This window comes from Ranitomeya imitator, chromosome 8 (assembly GCF_032444005.1).
Source record: "Ranitomeya imitator isolate aRanImi1 chromosome 8, aRanImi1.pri, whole genome shotgun sequence".
In the NCBI taxonomy this organism is placed as follows: Eukaryota; Metazoa; Chordata; class Amphibia; order Anura; family Dendrobatidae; genus Ranitomeya; species Ranitomeya imitator.
The window spans coordinates 187,125,589-187,145,254 of record NC_091289.1 but is presented as its reverse complement, the minus strand read 5'-3'; the positions used below and the strand labels follow the sequence as shown (position 1 = coordinate 187,145,254).

Genomic DNA, 19,666 nt, shown 5'->3' with positions numbered 1-19,666 from the left:
TGTTAACAACGTAGCACACAAGGCAGCCCACAACCAGACCGGCCCTTCTGGCATTTGCCAGAATTGCCAAATGGCCAGTCCGGCCCTGGTCCCCACCTAGTATCAGGGCAGCATTACCCTGTGCCGGCTTCAACCAGAGTCGCTTTATTTATTTGCGGCTGTCTGGTCGGCCACTATAGTATGTGAGCCCCTAATAATATAGGATGTGGCCAGTCACTAGCTGACCACGCTAATGCAAATTCCAGGCTTTCCAAAGTCTTCTTGGTGGTATTTTTTTTTTTTTTTTTTTTTTATGGCTTGCATCATAAAACCCCCAAAGTTGCACTGGGTGCTGCTCTGCACCCACTGTCCTGGTGATGATTGGCAGCTTTCATCTCTTCCCATTATATATATATATATATATATATATATATATATTTATTTCTCTGCACACTTGACAGACTGTGTGGACACAACATGGAACAGGTTTAATAGATTGTGACGAGGATACACTGCGGCTATATAATCGGTGCGGTCAGCGGCAGATCTCATCTGCAGGTGCCATTAGAAATGACCTTGAAAAAAATGAATCCCAGGCCAGGCATGAAGCGGAATAAATGATGAGTGCGCCATCTGCTGGAGAAAGACTGGTAATGACCGCAGCGTCAAGTATCGGACTTCACTCGAACACAATGTGCATGAAATACCTTGAGCTCCATCTCGTTATTACACCCCATTTAATATTAAGTAGAACATTCTGACATTATTTCTGCAGTCCTAGGTACAAAGTGACATCTAATGTTCTTATACTGGAAACTAGGAGGCATTATTCATATATTGCCAATCACAATGTGCCCCCAATACAGTGCCAATCACACTGCGCCCCAATCACACTGCCCCAATACAGTGCCAATCACACTGTGCCCCAATACAGTGCCAATCACACTGTGCCCCAATCACACTGTGCCCCAATCACACTGTGCTCAATCACACTGTGCTCAATCACACTGTGCCCCAATCACACTGTGCCCAATCACACTGTGCCCCAATACAGTGCCAATCACACTGTGCCCCAATACAGTGCCAATCACACTGTGCCCCAATACAGTGCCAATCACACTGTGCCCCAATACAGTGCCAATCACACTGTGCCCCAATACAGTGCCAATCACACTGCACCTCCATACAGTGCCAATCACACTGTGCCTCAATACAGTGCCAATCACACTGCACCTCCATACAGTGCCAATCACACTGTGCCCCAATACAGTGCCAATCACACTGCACCTCCAAACAGTGCCAATCACACTGTGCCCCAATACAGTGCCAATCACACTGTGCGCTAATCACACTGTGCCCCTATCACACTGTGCCCCAATACAGTGCCAATCACACTGCGCCCCAATATAGTATCAGTGTGCCCCCAATACAGTGCCAATCACTGGCTCCAATATAGTCCCAATCACACTGCACCCCAATATCGTGCCATTCACACTGCACCCCAATAGTGTCCAACACAACGCGCCCCCAATATAGTCCCAATCACACTGTACCCCCTATAAAGTGCCAGTCACAATATGCCCCAATATAGACTCCATCACAATATGTCCTAATCCCAATGCACCCCCAATATAGTGCCAATCACAATGCATCCCCAATATAGTGCCAATCACCATGTGCCCCCAATAGAGTGCCAATTACAATGTGTCCCCCCCACACAGCAAGCCATACAATAGCAACCACAGTGCAGAGCCAGAACCCCAATACTTCCCTCATCCCCATGTCCTGGCTCAGCGGGCACCACCTGCCATATATGACCTCGTCTACATCACAGATTTGATATTATAAGGTGCCCAGTGATTCATTACCCTATTACGACGTCACCCCGCACTGCAGTCTGGTCACCCGCCATCAGTACAGACAATATGGGAGCCGTCCCTATAAGAAGAGGAGACGCACACAGTGCAGCATGTAGACAGGACAGGATACTGCACACACTGCGCTGTAGGTAAACATTTTATTAAAATTTCATAAGTGTAATAAAACATTCTGATCACATGATCGTATTGCAGGCCTGCAGATATAATCAGCCCCAATGTAACAAACCTATAAACAGCAAAAAGAAAATCACCTGAGAAGACAGAATAGCGACCCTACAAATAAAAAGTACAGATCGATTCACGGATCGGACAATCCTGCAATCCTCCGCTGCGCCAAGATGACCAATTGCAGAATTTGGCACATGCTTTAGAAAGATAACGCAGAGCTGCAATCTGGAGGGGATTATTCCCTAGAGGAAACCATGTCCACACTGAGGGCTGGCACCAGGGACTTAAGGGCACCCAGCGGGTTTATATATTCATTCTTATAGTAAGAAGTAGTAATTGCCTATATGCACAGGTAATAACTATGACTTCTCAGAATATCCCATTAAGTGTTGGCACCAGTCATGGAACCAATGACATTGTATACAGTGTGCTCGCTTACAGTGCACTCGTTGCTGGTGCCAACCTGCAAGCATTGATAGAAGTTTATCACCGAGGCAGAATTTACCAAACCCAAGGTCACACATGGAAGGAGGCAATGCAAAAAATCCATACAGCAAAGATGAGCGGGGTCTAGGAGGACTACATCTTAACACACTACTACTCACATCGCTCACAAATATCAGTACTGTGTTCGGGTTTCCATTAATAGGAACACTACTTCCATATATGAAGTTTGGTAATATAGGGACCCAACCTGACATGAAGTCGTCTGTGTGTAGCAGAATGTCCTCCCCCACAGCCCCACTAGTAGTGTTACTAAAGGGCAATTAGCAGCTTTATGGAAAATGGAGCTTGGCCCTTATCGACAGCGGATCCATATTCAGCAGCTTTATCATCTCAAGCTTTAACTTATTTTATGTTTATCTTGTAAACAGTTTCTATTTAGTAACTGAAAAAGAAAAGTTGAAATAGCAAAGTAATATCATTTAGTGAGAATAATTGAAGATCCGTTAACAGCAGCTTGTGGACAGTTTCCATTTAATCACTGACAGATCTGGGATACAAATTGGAATGGAATATCTCTTTACAACCTTTAGCTTTAACTTATTTTTGTTACTTTTTTCCTCTGCTAAATGGAAACGGTCAACAAGCTGCTCACGGAATGAGGTCATACTTTTATATCTCTAGCTTTACACTGCGGTTTCATCTTTTCCTTTTCATTTGTTAAATGGAAAGTGTCAACAAGTGGTTATGAACAGTTCTGCTATTCTCATCACCAAATTATGTCATGTCGTTAGGGTTTCTACCTTTACCTTATTTGTTTTTTGACATTTTTTTCCTGTTGCTAAATGGAAATTATCAACAAGTTGCTCTTTACAGATCTGTGATTTTATATATATATATATATATATATATATATATATATATATATATATATATATATATATGTATATATATATATATATATATATATATGTGTTTCCCAAGAATTCAAACAAAAAATAAAAGATGAGATATGACAAAGAAGTCAAACGTTAGGTCTGCCTACTATGGTGGTGAAGCTTCATTTGTGCTCTGCCTGTATAGTCGGTTCATTGGTTTCCATTACCAGTGGACTAAGCAACAAAAAAAAATTAAATACTAAAAATAATCTCTACCCCCGAATAAAGCAGCGCGGCTCACAATTTATACATAAGACTTCTGAAAAATTAGCTCTTTTTCTCTTAAATAGAATATAACATTACCTTATATACAGATACAGGTGGGGGACGCTGTATAGATGACACCTAGATATGATAGAACAGTGTATAGATTGTGCAGTACAGGAGATGTGCGGGATATGGCGATACTCAGCAGTGCAACGAAAGGTACATCACTAAGGGATTGGTTTAGTGCAAGGTCACCAGTGGAGATGAGTGGGGTTGCTGGAGCCGCTTTTTGTAGGCACCTTATATAGAACAATCAGCCGTCCTTACACACAACCACTGTATGGAACAATCCGGATAGTAAATGATACAAGAACTTTGTGTCTCACATTCTGCCCTCTGGGAATGACACAATGTAGCAGTTATCCTTCTCCAGTCACATCCAAAGCTAAATAGACGATCCTGCGGAACGTTAAAAGCAGATTTGAATGTGAATGGAGAAGAAGAGTAAAAAAAAAAACCTAAATATTATATATATATATATATATATATATATATATATATATATATATATATATACATATATATATATATATATATATATATATATATATATATATATATATATAACTTTATTTTTTTTACTCAGCTAGTGAGGTAGAATTAGATTGCCAAATAGGACACTCAATATTTAGGGTAACACATTTTGAACCCCAAACATCTATGCAGGGTTTTGTTATTTAAAATATACATTATACACTTGTGTTTCCTACTAAGATCTCTGCATGCGGTCAGTGAATGTAAACATACAGAGGCTTAAAACCTGACAATAGAGCTTTCATGCAACGAAACAAGCCCTGCACTTGCGCCAATTGGATTCAAACAAACTTTCAGCCAAAATATTTCCATTCACTGACAGCAAACGTGTAGAGTTAAAACACAAAGTGTATTAGATAGCAGCAACAGCTTTATTGCCCCCTATATGTGGCGGTGTGTAAGGAAGCCGACTTGCTTCACAATTTTGTCCTTGTAAATCACCGGAAATGGCAACACGAGGACACACTGGCGACAAGGACGACACTGGCGACAAGGACGACACTGGTGACAAGGACGACACTGGTGACAAGGACGACACTGGTGACAAAGAGGACGACACTGGTGACAAAGAGGATGTTGCAGACGCGTGTCACTAAAATCTGTTACAACCAATTAGTCCGAATATAACACATATCCCAACAGTGCAAGGACGGAGGGTGGAAGGTTCGCTGGCGGATCAGCAGAGACACAGGACGCACAATGGCCTCATATTCTACTCGGCTGGAAGACTTATCAGCTTAAGGTAGCAGTGTTGGGATTCTGACATTACTAGGGTATTGATATACTGAGCAGAGGCAGCATAGTCCTAGACAGCCTACAGCCATCAGTGGTGGCACTACAGACACCAGCATTCCATAGTCAGTGCACACCAGCCCTATAGCCAATGCAGAGTAGTATCCTGCCTAGGACTTTGGCCTCTGACAACCTTCCGACCGTACGATGGTTTGTGATTACGATAAGACGGTGAGTGTGACGTTCCCCCTCTGGCGTTTCAGGATGGCCACAGCTTCTTCATGAGTGACGCCTTCTAAGTTATCGCTGTTCACCGCTAAAATCTGATCTCCTCGCTTTAGTCTCCCGTCCACTGCGGCGGCGCCCTTGGATAACAAATGAGAAAGTAAATCAAAAGGGATCCAGAAAAAAAAAGTAATAACACGTAATTATAGTACATCAAAATTAGACTGACCGCACAAGGTCCTGCACCCAAAGTGACAAATCTGATTAATATGGCAGAACAGACTCTGTGTCTGGTTTCTCGAGCCGTGCTGTACGTGATGGGCAGTAAGACTGTTACACACAAGTGCTTCTCACAAAATTAGAATATCATCAAAAAGTTAATTTGTTTCAGTTCTTCAATACAAAAAGTGAAACTCATTATATAGGGTCATTACACACAGAGTGATCTATTTCACGTGTTTATTTCGGTTAATGTTGATGATTACGGCTTACAGCCAATGAAAACCCAAAAGTCATTATCTCAGTAAATTAGAATAATTAACAAAAAACACCTGCAAAGGCTCCTAAGTGTTTATAAAGGTCCCTTAGTCTGTTTCAGTAGCTCCACAATCATGGGGAAGACTGCTGACCTGACAGATGTCCAGAAGGCGTCATTGACACACTCCACAAGGAGGATAAGCGAAAAAAGGTCATTGATAAAGAAGCCAGCTGTTCAAAGAGTGGTGTATCCAAGAATATTAATGGAAAGTTGAGTGGAAGGAAAAAGTGTGGTAGAAAAAGGTGCACAAGCAACCAGGATAACCGCAGCCTGGAAAGGATTGTTAAGAAAAGGCCATTCAGAAATGTGGGGCAGATTCACAAGGAGTGGACGCTGCTGGAGTCATTGCTTCACCACACACCGACGTCTCCAGGACATGGGCTACAAGTGTCACATTCCTTGTGTCCGGCCACTCATGACCAATAGACAACGCCAGAAGCGTCTTACCTGGGCCAAGGAGGAAAATAACCGGACTGTTGTCAGTGGTCCAAGGTGTTGTGTTCAGATGAAAGTAAATTTTACATTTCATTTGGAAATCAAGGTCCCAGAGTCTGGAGGAAGAGTGGAGGCCACAATCCAAGCTGCTGGAGGTCTGGTGTGAAGTCTCCACAGTCAGTGATGGTTTGGGGAGCCATGTCATCTGCTGGTGTAGATCCACTGTGTTTTATCAAGACCAAAGTCAGCGCAGCCGTCTACCAGGACATTTTAGAGCACTTCATGCTTCCCTCTACCGACAAGCTTTTTGGAGATGGAAATTTCATTCTCCTGCAGGACTTGGCCCCTGTCCACACTGTAAACCAGGTATTGGTACTTTTGGCAAACAACAGTATCACTGTGCTTGATTGGCAGCAAACTCGCCTGATCTTAACCCCATAGAGAATCTATGAGTTATTGTCAAGAAGAAGATGAGACACCAGACCCAACAATGCAGACGAGCTGAAGGCTGCTATCAGAGCAACCTGGGCTTCCATAACCCCTCAGCAGTGCCACAGACTGATCATCTCCATGCCATGCCGCATTGATGCAGTAATTGATGCAAAAGGAGCCACGACCAAGTATTGAGTGCATTTACTGAACATACATTTCAGTAGTCTAACATTTCAGATTTTAAAATAATTTTTCAAGCTGGTGTTATAAAGTATTCTAATTTACTGAGATAATGACTTTTGGGTTTTCATTGGCTGTAAGCCATAATCATCTATATTAACAGAAATAAACACGTGAAATACATCACTCTGTGTGTAATGACTCTAAAGAATATATGAGATTCACTTTTTATATTGAAAACTGAAATAAATTAACTTTTTGATGATATTCTAATTTTGTAAGAAGCACCTGTATATGCAGATCAGAGATGGATGAATGCGCTGCCAGCAGCCGCTTCATGTTACTTCCATCTCATGTCTCTAGAAATCAGGTTTTTCTCAAACATGGGCTTATATTATTGTCCCCTGTAAATTTGTAATGCCAGCAGCATACCTATAGGGGGAGCAACTGTAAGTGGGCCCTAACACCATGGGGGGCACAGCTCATCCAATCATAGCTGATTTTATAAAGTGGTGCAATGGCAGCTACTAAATGCAGAATAAAAATTGTCAGGTGAAATGTGGAGCAATAATAAAAATATATAGATTTTATATCCTCAGGAATCACTGGAGGCAGAGGCATGTCAGTCCGTGGGCGCTCATGTGGACGGTCCAGGATAGCCGTCGGTACTAGGAATGAGCACATCCGGGCTACACTGCTGAACACAGCTGCTTCTATTGGAAAGCTTGGGTGTCAGTAACTTAGCAGCTGGTAGAGCATCACATGCCGAATATCTGCAGTGCATATGATTCACAGTACATGATGAAGAGGAAATTTGTACAATATACGGGAAACAATGGATTTGGAAATGAAAGGGAGGAAGTAATCAGACGCTGTAGGCATAGTTTATAATGACAAGAGTGCCCTACTTATATGTGGCCAATAGAAAGCGTAAAAAATGACCCTCCTCCTGTGTATTACAGACGTGAATAAGTACAGTGCTGTTCCCTGCATCAACCAGCAGGTGGCAGTGAAGTGGATGTGAAGAAACTCCACTCTATTTATTTAGACTTGAAGTATTGCATTTATTTAATCAAGAATATTATAAAGGGTTACATAGCAGCAGTCCAAGGTCAAGGTTTCACATGCACATTATTATCTATGTGCCGCAATCATTTACCTTAGAGAATATGGTCTTCACATATATCGGAAGGTCTCCATGCGGGCTCCCACATCCTCCAACAATACTAAATCCAAGGCCATCAGAACCCTTCTCCAGGTGAATGATTTGGGGGACAGAGGATCTGGAAGTAACCATGAAAGACTGAATTGCATTCTCAATGATGTCACCGCTCTCTAGTGGATGGATAGGCTGCATTCTCAGTGATGTCACTGCTCTCTAGTGAATGGATAGGCTGCATTCTCAGTGATGTCACCGCTCTCTAGTGAATGGATAGGCTGCATTTTAAGTGATGTCACTGCTCTCTAGTGAATGGATAGGCTGCATTTTAAGTGATGTCACTGCTCTCTAGTGAATGGATAGGCTGCATTTTAAGTGATGTCACTGCTCTCTAGTGAATGGATAGGCTGCATTCTCAGTGATGTCACTGCTCTCTAGTGAATGGATAGGCTGCATTTTAAGTGATGTCACTGCTCTCTAGTGATGGATAGGCTGCATTCTCAGTGATGTCACTGCTCTCTAGTGAATGGATAGGTTGCATTCTCAGTGATGTCACCGCTCTCTAGTGAATGGATAGGCTGCATTCTCAGTGATGTCACCGCTCTCTAGTGAATGGATAGGCTGCATTCTCAGCGATGTCACCGCTCTCTAGTGAATGGATAGGCTGCATTCTCAGCGATGTCACCACTCTCTAGTGAATGGATAGGCTGCATTCTCAGTGATGTCACTGCTCTCCCCTCTTGTAATTGGATTGTGGATAGCTGACCAGTAAGCATTTTATATACAGTGTATATATTTAATTTTCTTTTGTCATACAGAATTAATATGAACACTGACCGTTCCTTTCTGAGATACATATATACTTACTCCCCCTCCTCGGACTGATGTTCGGAGGTTATGTTCTCGCACAGTGACATGCTCTCCAGTTGGTTGGCTATTGCACTAATATTGGTATCTGCGACAACCTAGGACATAAGAGACAGAGTTAGACAATAAAACACTGCAATCCCATCTTTAGTGTCTCTGCCGAGCTCCATCAATATAACAAATGGCTCCATTCAGGCTGTAATTCAGTGCACAGGGATGTGCTGGGGCAGCCGCTTGTGGAACTGCTCAATAACCGCACAGGAGATGACTGCAGAGGGCGCTGTGATACAGCTGGAGATGACAGTATTAATAACTTGGCTTTTCATTATCCCATAGTCCATAGATGAAACAGAGGAGAATGTCATCATCCATCCTGCAGCCGATACCGACCGCAACGAGAACACGACTGGTAATAGATTCATTGTTCCTGCAGAGATTTGCTTAAATTGCATTGTACGATGCAGAGAAGACTATAAGAATCTGGCTTCACTCAATTACCTCCTGTGTAACAGAGATGTAAAGGTGTCAGAAAAAGCAGTGCTCCATCCAGCACACACTATCATTTCTCCCTGCGCACCGAAAGCTCCCAGCAAACAAGAGAACTGCATGCTACATTCTAAATCCCTGCATTCACCGCTCTCTAGTGATGGATAAACTGCATTCTCAGTGATGTCACCGCTCTAGTGATGGATAGGCTGCATTCTCAGTGATGTCACCGCTCTAGTGATGGATAGGCTGCATTCTCAGCGATGTTACCGCTCTCTAGTGATGGATAGGCTGCATTCTCAGCGATGTCACCGCTCTCTAGTGATGGATAGGCTGCATTCTCAGTGATGTCACTGCTCTAGTGATGGATAGGCTGCATTCTCAGCGATGTTACCGCTCTCTAGTGATGGATAGGCTGCATTCTCAGCGATGTCACCGCTCTCTAGTGATGGATAGGCTGCATTCTCAGTGATGTCACCGCTCTAGTGATGGATAGGCTGCATTCTCAGTGATGTCACCGCTCTCTAGTGATGGATAGGCTGCATTCTCAGCGATGTCACCGCTCTCTAGTGATGGATAGGCTGCATTCTCAGTGATGTCACCGCTCTCTAGTGATGTCACCGCTCTAGTGAATGGATAGGCTGCATTCTCAGTGATGTCACCGCTCTCTACTGAATGGATAGGCTGCATTCTCAGTGATGTCACTGCTCTCTAGTGAATGGATAGGCTGCATTCTCAGTGATGTCACTGCTCTCTAGTGATGGATAGGCTGCATTCTCAGTGATGTCACTGCTCTCTAGTGAATGGATAGGCTGCATTCTCAGTGATGTCACCGCTATCTAGTGATGGATAGTCTGCATTCTCAGTGATGTCCCCGCTCTCTAGTGATGGATAGGCTGCATTCTCACTGATGTCACTGCTCTATAGTGATGGATAGGCTGCATTCTCAGTGATGCCACTGCTCTCTAGTGAATGGATAGGCTGCATTCTCAGTGATGTCACCAATCTGTAATAATGGATAGGCTGCATTGGCTTAATTATTACGATTAGAATTATTTTTCATTAAGTCTCATCAAAAGTTGAAAGCATAAGGTGAAATACATCACCCTGATATGTTGTAGATACCAATATGGCCACCTCATCCATATTATCCAGATGTAAACAGCAGCAGATATATTCACTTTATTACACTGTTATCAGCAGGAAGTACCTGGCTGTAGCAATATTCTCTGTACACGGCACAGCCGGCCATCGCTATAATGCTGGGAGCCCATGTCTAATATCAGGTGCCGCGCTGCGGATCTCCGCATTCTGGGGGTTATCAGATGGGGTCTGTATCGGGGCAGCCTCCAGGTATGTGCAATCCCCTTATCTCACTCCAGCACATGCTGCGGCAAATTAAATGGTGACTAATCTCTATTTTCCCAGCAGCATCTGCACAATGTGGACTCTCCGCATCGGCGGTAAACACTAGGAGGGTTTTCTACACCGGGGAGCACAATTATACGACCTCACAACGGCAGAACACGATAAGATGTGAAATGAAGTGATGTATCTGCTGAGATCGCCCGCTGATACATCACTACCGCTGCGCTGATTGAGAATGAAGAAAATCCACCTTGCGTGTCCATAGACAAAATGGTAAAACAACCAAGCCTGGAATTAAAGGGGATGTCAGGTGCCTTTAAATAAAGTCTAAAGGTGTTGTCAAGGATTTGATAACAAACTAACAAGGATTTTAGAGTTAACGTTTCTCCTTGTGCAGAGGGACAAGCCAGCCCTGGCATGTCAGTGTAAGGAGACTTATCTGCCATGTATGCGCCTCTGGGAAATTAAATATGCAAATTGTCTCTTAAAGGGTCAATATTTACTTTTAGGATTGCTTCTTCCAATAGGTGGCACTAGAGGTCTAGTCCATTTCCTCTCCAATTAAAATGGGCAAATATATAAATTTATGACCGACAGCCAAGTGAGGGGTAATCTAAGACATGGAAGAGAATAGCACCTACGACAATGTGCGCAGAATGCAATTCTGGACTACACTGAACGACAAACACCGCCAGTGATTTCTTCTCTTTAATTGTGCAGATATTATGGTTTTATTTTATTTCTTTTTTTATATAAATTATTATGTGTTTTGTCTGTGACACAAATAGTCTTGTGTGCCTACTGGAAACTACAACAGACAGTGCGGATCAGATGGAGTCACTGATTATAATCATTCCCTGATGAAGCATATATAAGACCACTGGATCTTGGCCCTACAGGGGTCGTCTTACTGATCAAAGGCTATAATATTATATACTCACCTCGGCCATTCTTTTGTTTCCTCCCCTTCCACTGTCCTCTTGAGGTCACTATTGCGTCATGTACGACAATGATGCTCCAGCTGCCACCTGTGATGATGTCACTATGACATCATCATCCTGTATGAAAAGGGCCAGTAGGGGACACAGGAAGGGGAATGGCGAAATGTAATGTATTCCCCCTTCCAAAGTTTATCCCTTTCTTATAAAGAAATGTTGTCAGCAAGTTTTCGCTACCCTATCTGGGAGCAGCATGATCTAAGGGCAGAAACCTTGATTGCAGTGATGAGTCACTTGCAGGGCTGCTTTCTCAAGTTTTGATATAATCTTTGCTTTATCAGCAGGACATTATCAGTAGAAGACTATTAAACCTTCTGTCAGGTAGTCCTCCATATTCATGAGTGCTGTATAACTCCACCCACACCACTGATTGGCAGCTTTCTGCATACACTGTGCATAGGCAGAAAGGTGACGAGTGGTGGGGGTGGGGTTATACAGAGGACTGCTTTACAGCAGGTGTACTAGTCCTCTAGTGATAATCTCCTGCTGATGAAACCGGAATTATATCAAAATTACAGAAAGCAGCCCATTGAGTGACACTTCCCTGGAATCAGGGTAAATGTCTCTACATTGAGCTACTCTTCGATTAGATGGCAAAATCCCGATGACAGATTCCCTTTAACAGTTTCATGAATTTATTCATAGACTCTGCAGAAGATGAGATTGGAGGATGGCATTCATCGCAGCCCAGCGAGCTGGACGCTTATTACACTCAATGCCAATCCAGTCGTGTCTCGGCCGCACGCTGCAATTTTCAGATGAGAGCAGGATGCTGAAAGCGTTTACTAATCTCCAGGTTTTCAGCGTGCTGTTAAGCAACATGAGATCAGTTGTAAAGAACGAAGGCTGCATTGTCTACAATGGAGCATAGATCCAGAACAATAATTATCTGCTGCTCAGACGAGCGCCACAATTATCTGCTGCTCAGACGAGCGCCACAATTATCTGCTGCTCAGACGAGCGCCACAATTATCTGCTGCTCAGACGAGCGCCACAATTATCTGCTGCTCAGACGAGCGCCACAATTATCTGCTGCTCAGACGAGCGCCACAATTATCTGCTGCTCAGACGAGCGCCACAATTATCTGCTGCTCAGACGAGCGCCACAATTATCTGCTGCTCAGACGAGCGCCACAATTATCTGCTGCTCAGACGAGCGCCACAATTATCTGCTGCTCAGACGAGCGCCACAATTATCTGCTGCTCAGACGAGCGCCACAATTATCTGCTGCTCAGACGAGCGCCAACATACCTGTAGGATAATGCTGCCATACGCGTTCTTCAGTATGTTGACCACATCTGCATGGGACAACCCGTCCAGTGGCTGCTTATTAATACTGACAATCCGATCGCCAACCTGAGATAGCAAGAAAAGGGAACAGCAAAATTACCGACAGCTCCCTACTATTAAGATGTATTTATAGGATTCAGATTCAGTACAGATACGATTAGCTAAGTAATTTCCTAAATGATTATTCAGTCTTTGGAGAGACAAAACTACAAATACTAACCTTCAGCTTGTTCGTTCTAGCTGCGACACCGCTGGCCTGAATCATGGCAATAAACACAGGAATGTCACCCAGCGGACTCCCCTTCCCACCTGCTATACTGATACCTAAAGCATCTTTGGGGCCCTGGACATTGGGGGAATAAGAGGAACAATTATTATGTCACCTCTACAGATAAAATGTAAATATCTATTGTGTTACATTGTCAGGACTTACCCGGCATATTTCAACCACTCTTGGCTCCATTTCTATACCTAGAATCAGAAAACAAGGAATATCACTATTCTGCTGGTGCAGTCACTGTGTAAATACATTACTGATCCTGAGTTACATCCTGTATTATACCCCAGAGCTGCACTCACTATTCTGCTGGTGCAGTCACTGTGTACATACATTACATTACTGATCCTGAGTTACATCCTGTATTATACTCCAGAGCTGCACTCACTATTCTGCAGCAAGCTCTGGTTGTTTTGCTCCTGCACAATGCTTGCTCCGGTGATTTGCATTCTAGAAGTGTCATCCATACCCTATAAACTGTAGGGACATCTGTGAATGGTTAATCTAACTGCCTCCCTTGCATTACAGCAGCTGAAGTTTCCTGTTAGGGAGGGATTTGTCCACAAGTTTGCTGACTGTTTGCAATAAGAGTAGAATGGCGAATGCTGCCATAGCCCTGAGACTAAATACCCTGGGAAAAATGACAATGGCCTGTTATGGCTCCTAGAAGCAAACGACCCATTAATCACCAACATCCCCATCACCTCGGCTCATGTACAATGCAAAGCAATGAGACTTTAGTAGAGATGGGCAAGGATTGAGGTTCCATCAAGGAAGCAGAGACCCTCCTGCTGCTGTGGAGCAATACCCCGGGGAGTAAGCGGTAGGGAGCGGAGTGGATTACCGGAGTTTCTCTGGGAGGACGGAGCAGACGATCTCTTGGAGCTGCTGTAATTCTGTGCATTGGATATGACTGGAGCGAGTGACGGCGTTGGCGGCACACTCGGAGAGCTGCCTTTACCGACCTGGAACAAAAGATTTTGCAGAGTAATTAAATTTTTGTATGTCTCGAAGCCTTCATAATTCCATTACAGTTTAATTACAGGAGGAGGATGGCAATGATTAGGTACAAATCCCTCGTTCAAGGGCGCAGTGTGTGGAGTATCGAAGCAGTTTGACCAGAGCTTTTATCATGAAAATATTGAAGCAGCACAGAAACGTAAAGAAATAAAAAAAAAAAAAAAAAGTGGAAACTAATCCGGACTTAAAAGAAGATCAAGAGAATGGGGAACATGACCTCATTCTGCAGAGATCTATATAAAATATAATTCTTCGATGTGCAGATCAGACATTTCATGGGCTGTTACGATGACGACACAAGCACATACACTCGGGCAATGTAAAAACCCAGGGAGATTAATCACTAACGCTGACTAATCCCTGTGGAGACTGGTAAAAGCCCTATTCTGTCCCTACTTAAAAGGCGCACCCGAAAGGTGATTGGGCAGACAAACAAAGTAAATAAAAACCACCTGTTACATCAAGCTGAGCGAAACAAGGATACCAGAACTAACATCCGATGAAAAGGTGTATCTGCTGTGGCTCGGTGAAAAATGAAGCTGACCACAGAGCACAGATCAAGGGCTCGAATCCAGGCGCACGACAGTTGTAATGAAACTGACTGCAGCAGGAGCCTCCCCCCACTGCTCTAGCTGTGATATCAGATCATGAATAACAACCAGCACCCCGCATCTCCTCTCTTCAGGAGCGCACCTCCTCCCTGACTCCTGGCCTCCCGTTTGCCAAGCGGTGGTGCACCCTTGAAGTTTGAGTGTTCGGACCAGCAGCATGGTGGCACCGCTGTTCGACGTGTGTTCTCCCATGTTGGTAGCAGACGTATCTTTGTCCCTCCAGCATCGGAGGAGCACAGCGGCACTGAAGCTTGCCAGAGTCGGTGATACAGGCAGCTCAGCGCAACACTTGCAAGTTCTATAGCAAACATCTTGCAAGCATGAGCTCCTTGCCTAGGAGGCAAAGAGAAGTATACTGTAAATGTTCAAAATCCTTCTGTTCTTGACAACAGAGAAGATTTTTTAATTAGAGATACATTCCAAAGTTACTTGTTTTCACAAGCACTTTGCAATTTCATCCATTTAAATAGCTGAGACAAAATCCCTTTAAGGAAAATTCATTAGGAATAGGAGCATAAAGCCTTAGGCAAATGGACTGGAAAATTTCAAGATGAAGAATAGCTTTTGCATATTCCTCTATTTTATGCTGTTCACAGGGAGAACTATGAAAGCTTTGGAGTGAACAGACATATTGATGTGCAGTGTTGTGCACAGACCTCAATCAGACACCAGCACTTAGGAGAACGCGGCTGGGAGACTGCGCGGCATTTTCAGTGACCTTGCCTGGCAATGTACTTTTAGATAGGCATTTATTAGAATAAATGAGGAAATGTGGACGAAAGTGCAGCATAAGGTGCAGTCTGCAGGGCACGTAGCTTTTATTTGGGGAATTAGCGTTAGAATTTTATGTAGAGCGAGTAATCCATGATGAGAAGAGTCCGCCAGACGTACGTACGCTGACGGGGAAAGGATATCATTATACTCCATATTATACCGAGTGAGCTTCATTTTCCTCATTACTTCTACTTGAAATTATTATCTCTGTATGTAGCAAAATTGTAAAGTATACTATATAATCACTGACAAGCTTTGAATAAAGCTTTGCACATAGATGTCTCTGAACGCCATCAGCACTGTGCTAGGAACAAAATGATCGTGATCTCGGACGAACCCCCAATGGGCGGACACATTACGGCAGCGGCGCCAGGAACGAAGTGATAACCTCTCCTACTGGGATACAAGAAATGTATAATAGTAGCATATTTTCTCCAATAATGAATAACATGGATTTTTATAAACTATTCTCAGAACGTGGACTGAATGTAGAAAACACAAAAGCCTCCAACTATACGGGCGTGTGAAGAAAAAGACACAGAACACACAGAACAAAACACACGTGGTGATGATCATCTTTGTCTGGGTCTTTTGGGGATTTTAGTGAGTACATTAAGATTTTGCATGCTCTGCAATTATTTCTATTTAATTTCATAAACGTAAACTTAAAGGGTTACTCCAAAGCTTCTTACTTCAGCATCGGGGGGTGGGCTGCACCGGTGACGTCCTGTCGTTAGGAGATGTGCGCGGCCAGCAGGTATTGTGCACCTGTCATTGTTTGCACACATCCGCATAGGCATCAGTCGACAGGACTTTATCAGCACCGCTCACCTCCAGATGGGATGCGAGTGGTGTAATCCTTTAAAGGGACTGTCCCATCCAGAACATTTAAAACTTACTGACAGGTTATAGAATAAATGGTGAGCATGAATATCTTGAGAAAGGGGTCCTGCCATGCAGCACAGGCATAGAAGGGTTGACTGCGCATTCACAACTCTCTCGATACATTTCAATGGGAGTTTTGAGAACTATTCCACAACTTTGATCTGCAAATTTTGATGCTCCCATTGAAATAAATGGGGGATATGTGCCTGCGTGGCCACCTATTCTATGATGATACCACTGTAAACGGGCCCTATTCTCACTTTAGTCCTAGCCGTGAGACCCACAAAAGGATATCCTGCCAATAAGCTTTGATGGGAATACACCTTAAACCCAAGTTCCATCTTCCCCCCAACGTGTAGTTAAATGCAATCTATTGCCCCCTGATATCAACCATTACAAATGGAGATGAAATAAGTCGCTTCTCTTATTAAATTACTGCTCTTCCAATCGGCCATTATACGCAAGCAGATTAAACAGCAGCCATGCAAAAAGACTTTGTACTATATTATCCCGTAAAGCAGGTAGAATTAAAAATAAGAATGTCCCCCCCCCCAAAAAAAAAAAAAAAAAAAAGCATTGCAGATCATCCCTCCTGTCCCTGTATACAAAAGAGTATGCAGACACAGTCTGGCGCTCCTCTATGAGCCTGCTGCAATATGAATACAGAGATTTTATGGAATTTACGTAATGGCTTGCAATTAAGACTTTGCTGGGATTAGCTATTTCTAGGGACACTTATTACTAAGAGATCATCTAATTAACTTTATTATTGTCGTCTGTCGATATCTCTTCCTGGGAATAGCGATCATTGGCGGCACGTCTGCTAAGGATCAATGTCAGAGGCAGCCGACTCTTCCATGGTTGACATAGAGGGTAATTTAATAACATGGTGCTCCGAGTGAAGATGTGCTGTAAAATGCGCTCGCTGTAGCTTATGTCGTGACATAATCCCCATGTATGTAAAGCACTTTATCGTCTTAGAAATTATCATAATCGGAGTACGGTATACAATATTGGTTGCATATAAAACTGGAGATGTGTAGAGTCAGGGGCTGAGCAATATCGCTGGTTTGCAGCTCTATAACCTGCAGAGAATCATAAACTTGTAAATGTTAGGAAACCTATATAATAACAAAAGATAAACATACAAAGAAAAGAAAATATGTATAATATAAACACAGATAAGATACACAGTATATATAACATGCAACATAAACAAAACAGAAAAAGTGTATTATAGAACAATGCATACACATATTAGAATGCATCTACTACATAATTGTCTAAGGGTCACTTCCGTCTTTCTGTCTGTCTGTCACCGAAATCCCAAGTCGCTGATTGGTCGTGGCAAAACAGCCACGACCAATCAGCGATGGGCACAGTCCGGCGGCGAAATGGCCGCTCCTTAATCCCCACAGTCAGTACCCACTCCATACTCCCCTCCAATCAGCGCTCACACAGGGTTAATGTCAGCCTTATGCCGCGGTGTAACGTACTCCGTTAACGCTGCTATTAACCCCGTGTGACCAACTTTTTACTATTGATGCTGCCTATGCGGCATCAATATTAAAAAGATCTAATGTTAAAAGTAATAAAAATAATAAAAAATCATTATATACTCACATTCCGTCGGCCCCCGGATCCAGCCAAGGCCTTTCCCGCTCCTCACGAAGCTCCGGTGACCGGTCCATGCATTGCGGTCTCGCGAGATGATGACGTAGTGGTCTCGCAAGACCACTGTGTCATCATCTCACGAGACCACAATGCACTCTTGGGACCGGAGCGTCGCGAGGAGCATTGGTAAACACCTCGGCTGGATCCGGGGTGCCGACGGAGGGTGAGTATATAACTATTTTTTATTTTAATTCATTTTTTAACAGGAATATGGTGCCCACATTGCTATATACTACGTGGGCTGTGTTAGATACTGCGTGGGCTGGGCAATATACTACGTGGCTGGGCAATATACTACGTGTGTGCTGTATAGTATGTGGCTGGGCAATATACTACGTGGCTGGGCAATATACTACGTGGCTGGGCAATATACTACGTGGCTGGGCAATATAATCCTTGTGTACTAAATACTATGTGGCTGGGAAATATACTACGTGTCTGCTATATACTACGTGTCTGTGCTTTATACTACGTGGCTGGGCAATATACAATGTGTCTGCTACATACTACATGTCTGTGCTATATACTATGTGTCTGGGCAACATACTACGTGGCTGGGCCATATACTACGTGGCTGTGCCATATACTACGTGACTGGGCAATATACTACGTGACTGGGCAATATACTACGTGGCCGTGCTATATACTACATAACTGGGCAATATATTATGTGGCTGGGCAATATACTATGTGGCCGTGCTATATACTACGTGGCCGTGCTACATACTACGTGGGCTGTGGTATATACTACGTGGGCTGTGGTATATACTACGTGGGCTGTGTTATATGCTACGTGGCTGTGCTATATTTCTCTGCTGTATCTGTGCATCATGAATTGTGGTATGTGTTAAAGAGGGGGGCCCACTGAGACTCTTTCGCCCAGGGCCCTCAAAAACCTGGAGCCGGCCCTGGCTTCACTGATTGGTCGCGCCCGGCAGTGAACCATCAGTGACAGGCGCAGTCCGCCAGCGAATTGGCGTGGAATTTGAACCACGCTTTGCTAAGGCTACGTTCACATTAGCGTTGCGTCGGGGGCAGCCGCGGCGACGCATGCGTCATGCGCCCCTATATTTAACATGGGGGGGCGCATGGACATGCGTTGCTCTTGCGTTTTGTGACGCATGCTTCACTGTGGCGCAACTGTCAGGGTGCAGAGGACGCTGCATGGTGCAGTTTTTTCTGCACCAAAACTCATGCAAAAGTGAACGCATGCGTCACAAAAAGCTGCGTTGTGCATGCGTTTTTGCATGCGTTGTGCGTTGCATCGCCGACGCTGCCCCGCACAGCGCTAATGTGAACGTAGCCTACTTGGTCGTGCCCGGCCGGCTGAATCCTGTGTATAAATTGCATTATTCTGAAAACTTCATAAACAAACTACATACATATTCTAGAATGCCCGATGCGTTAGAATCGGGCCACCATCTAGTATAATATAATAGTATAGTTTATCATTTTATATTTACATTCCACGCCTTAAAAGTATACAGTAGTAAATAGATCTCTT

The 19,666-nt window shown here is 43.7% G+C and overlaps 1 protein-coding gene across 4 annotated transcripts in view; it reads right to left on the bottom strand.

Moving 5' to 3' along the window:
• Positions 1–4,188: 4,188 nt before the first annotated feature.
• Positions 4,189–19,666, bottom strand: part of PATJ (PATJ crumbs cell polarity complex component) — a 240,147-nt gene continuing 224,669 nt past the window's right edge. For all 4 annotated transcript variants that reach the window (XM_069738164.1, XM_069738165.1, XM_069738166.1 and 1 more), the window contains 7 exons: positions 14,043–14,163; positions 13,355–13,392; positions 13,142–13,264; positions 12,883–12,987; positions 8,779–8,876; positions 7,912–8,035; positions 4,189–5,307 (listed from right to left, as the gene is read on the bottom strand). In XM_069738164.1, the coding sequence (XP_069594265.1) occupies positions 5,161–5,307; positions 7,912–8,035; positions 8,779–8,876; positions 12,883–12,987; positions 13,142–13,264; positions 13,355–13,392; positions 14,043–14,163 (756 nt within the window). In that variant the 3' untranslated portion in view covers positions 4,189–5,160. The remainder of the gene's footprint in view (positions 5,308–7,911; positions 8,036–8,778; positions 8,877–12,882; positions 12,988–13,141; positions 13,265–13,354; positions 13,393–14,042; positions 14,164–19,666) is intronic.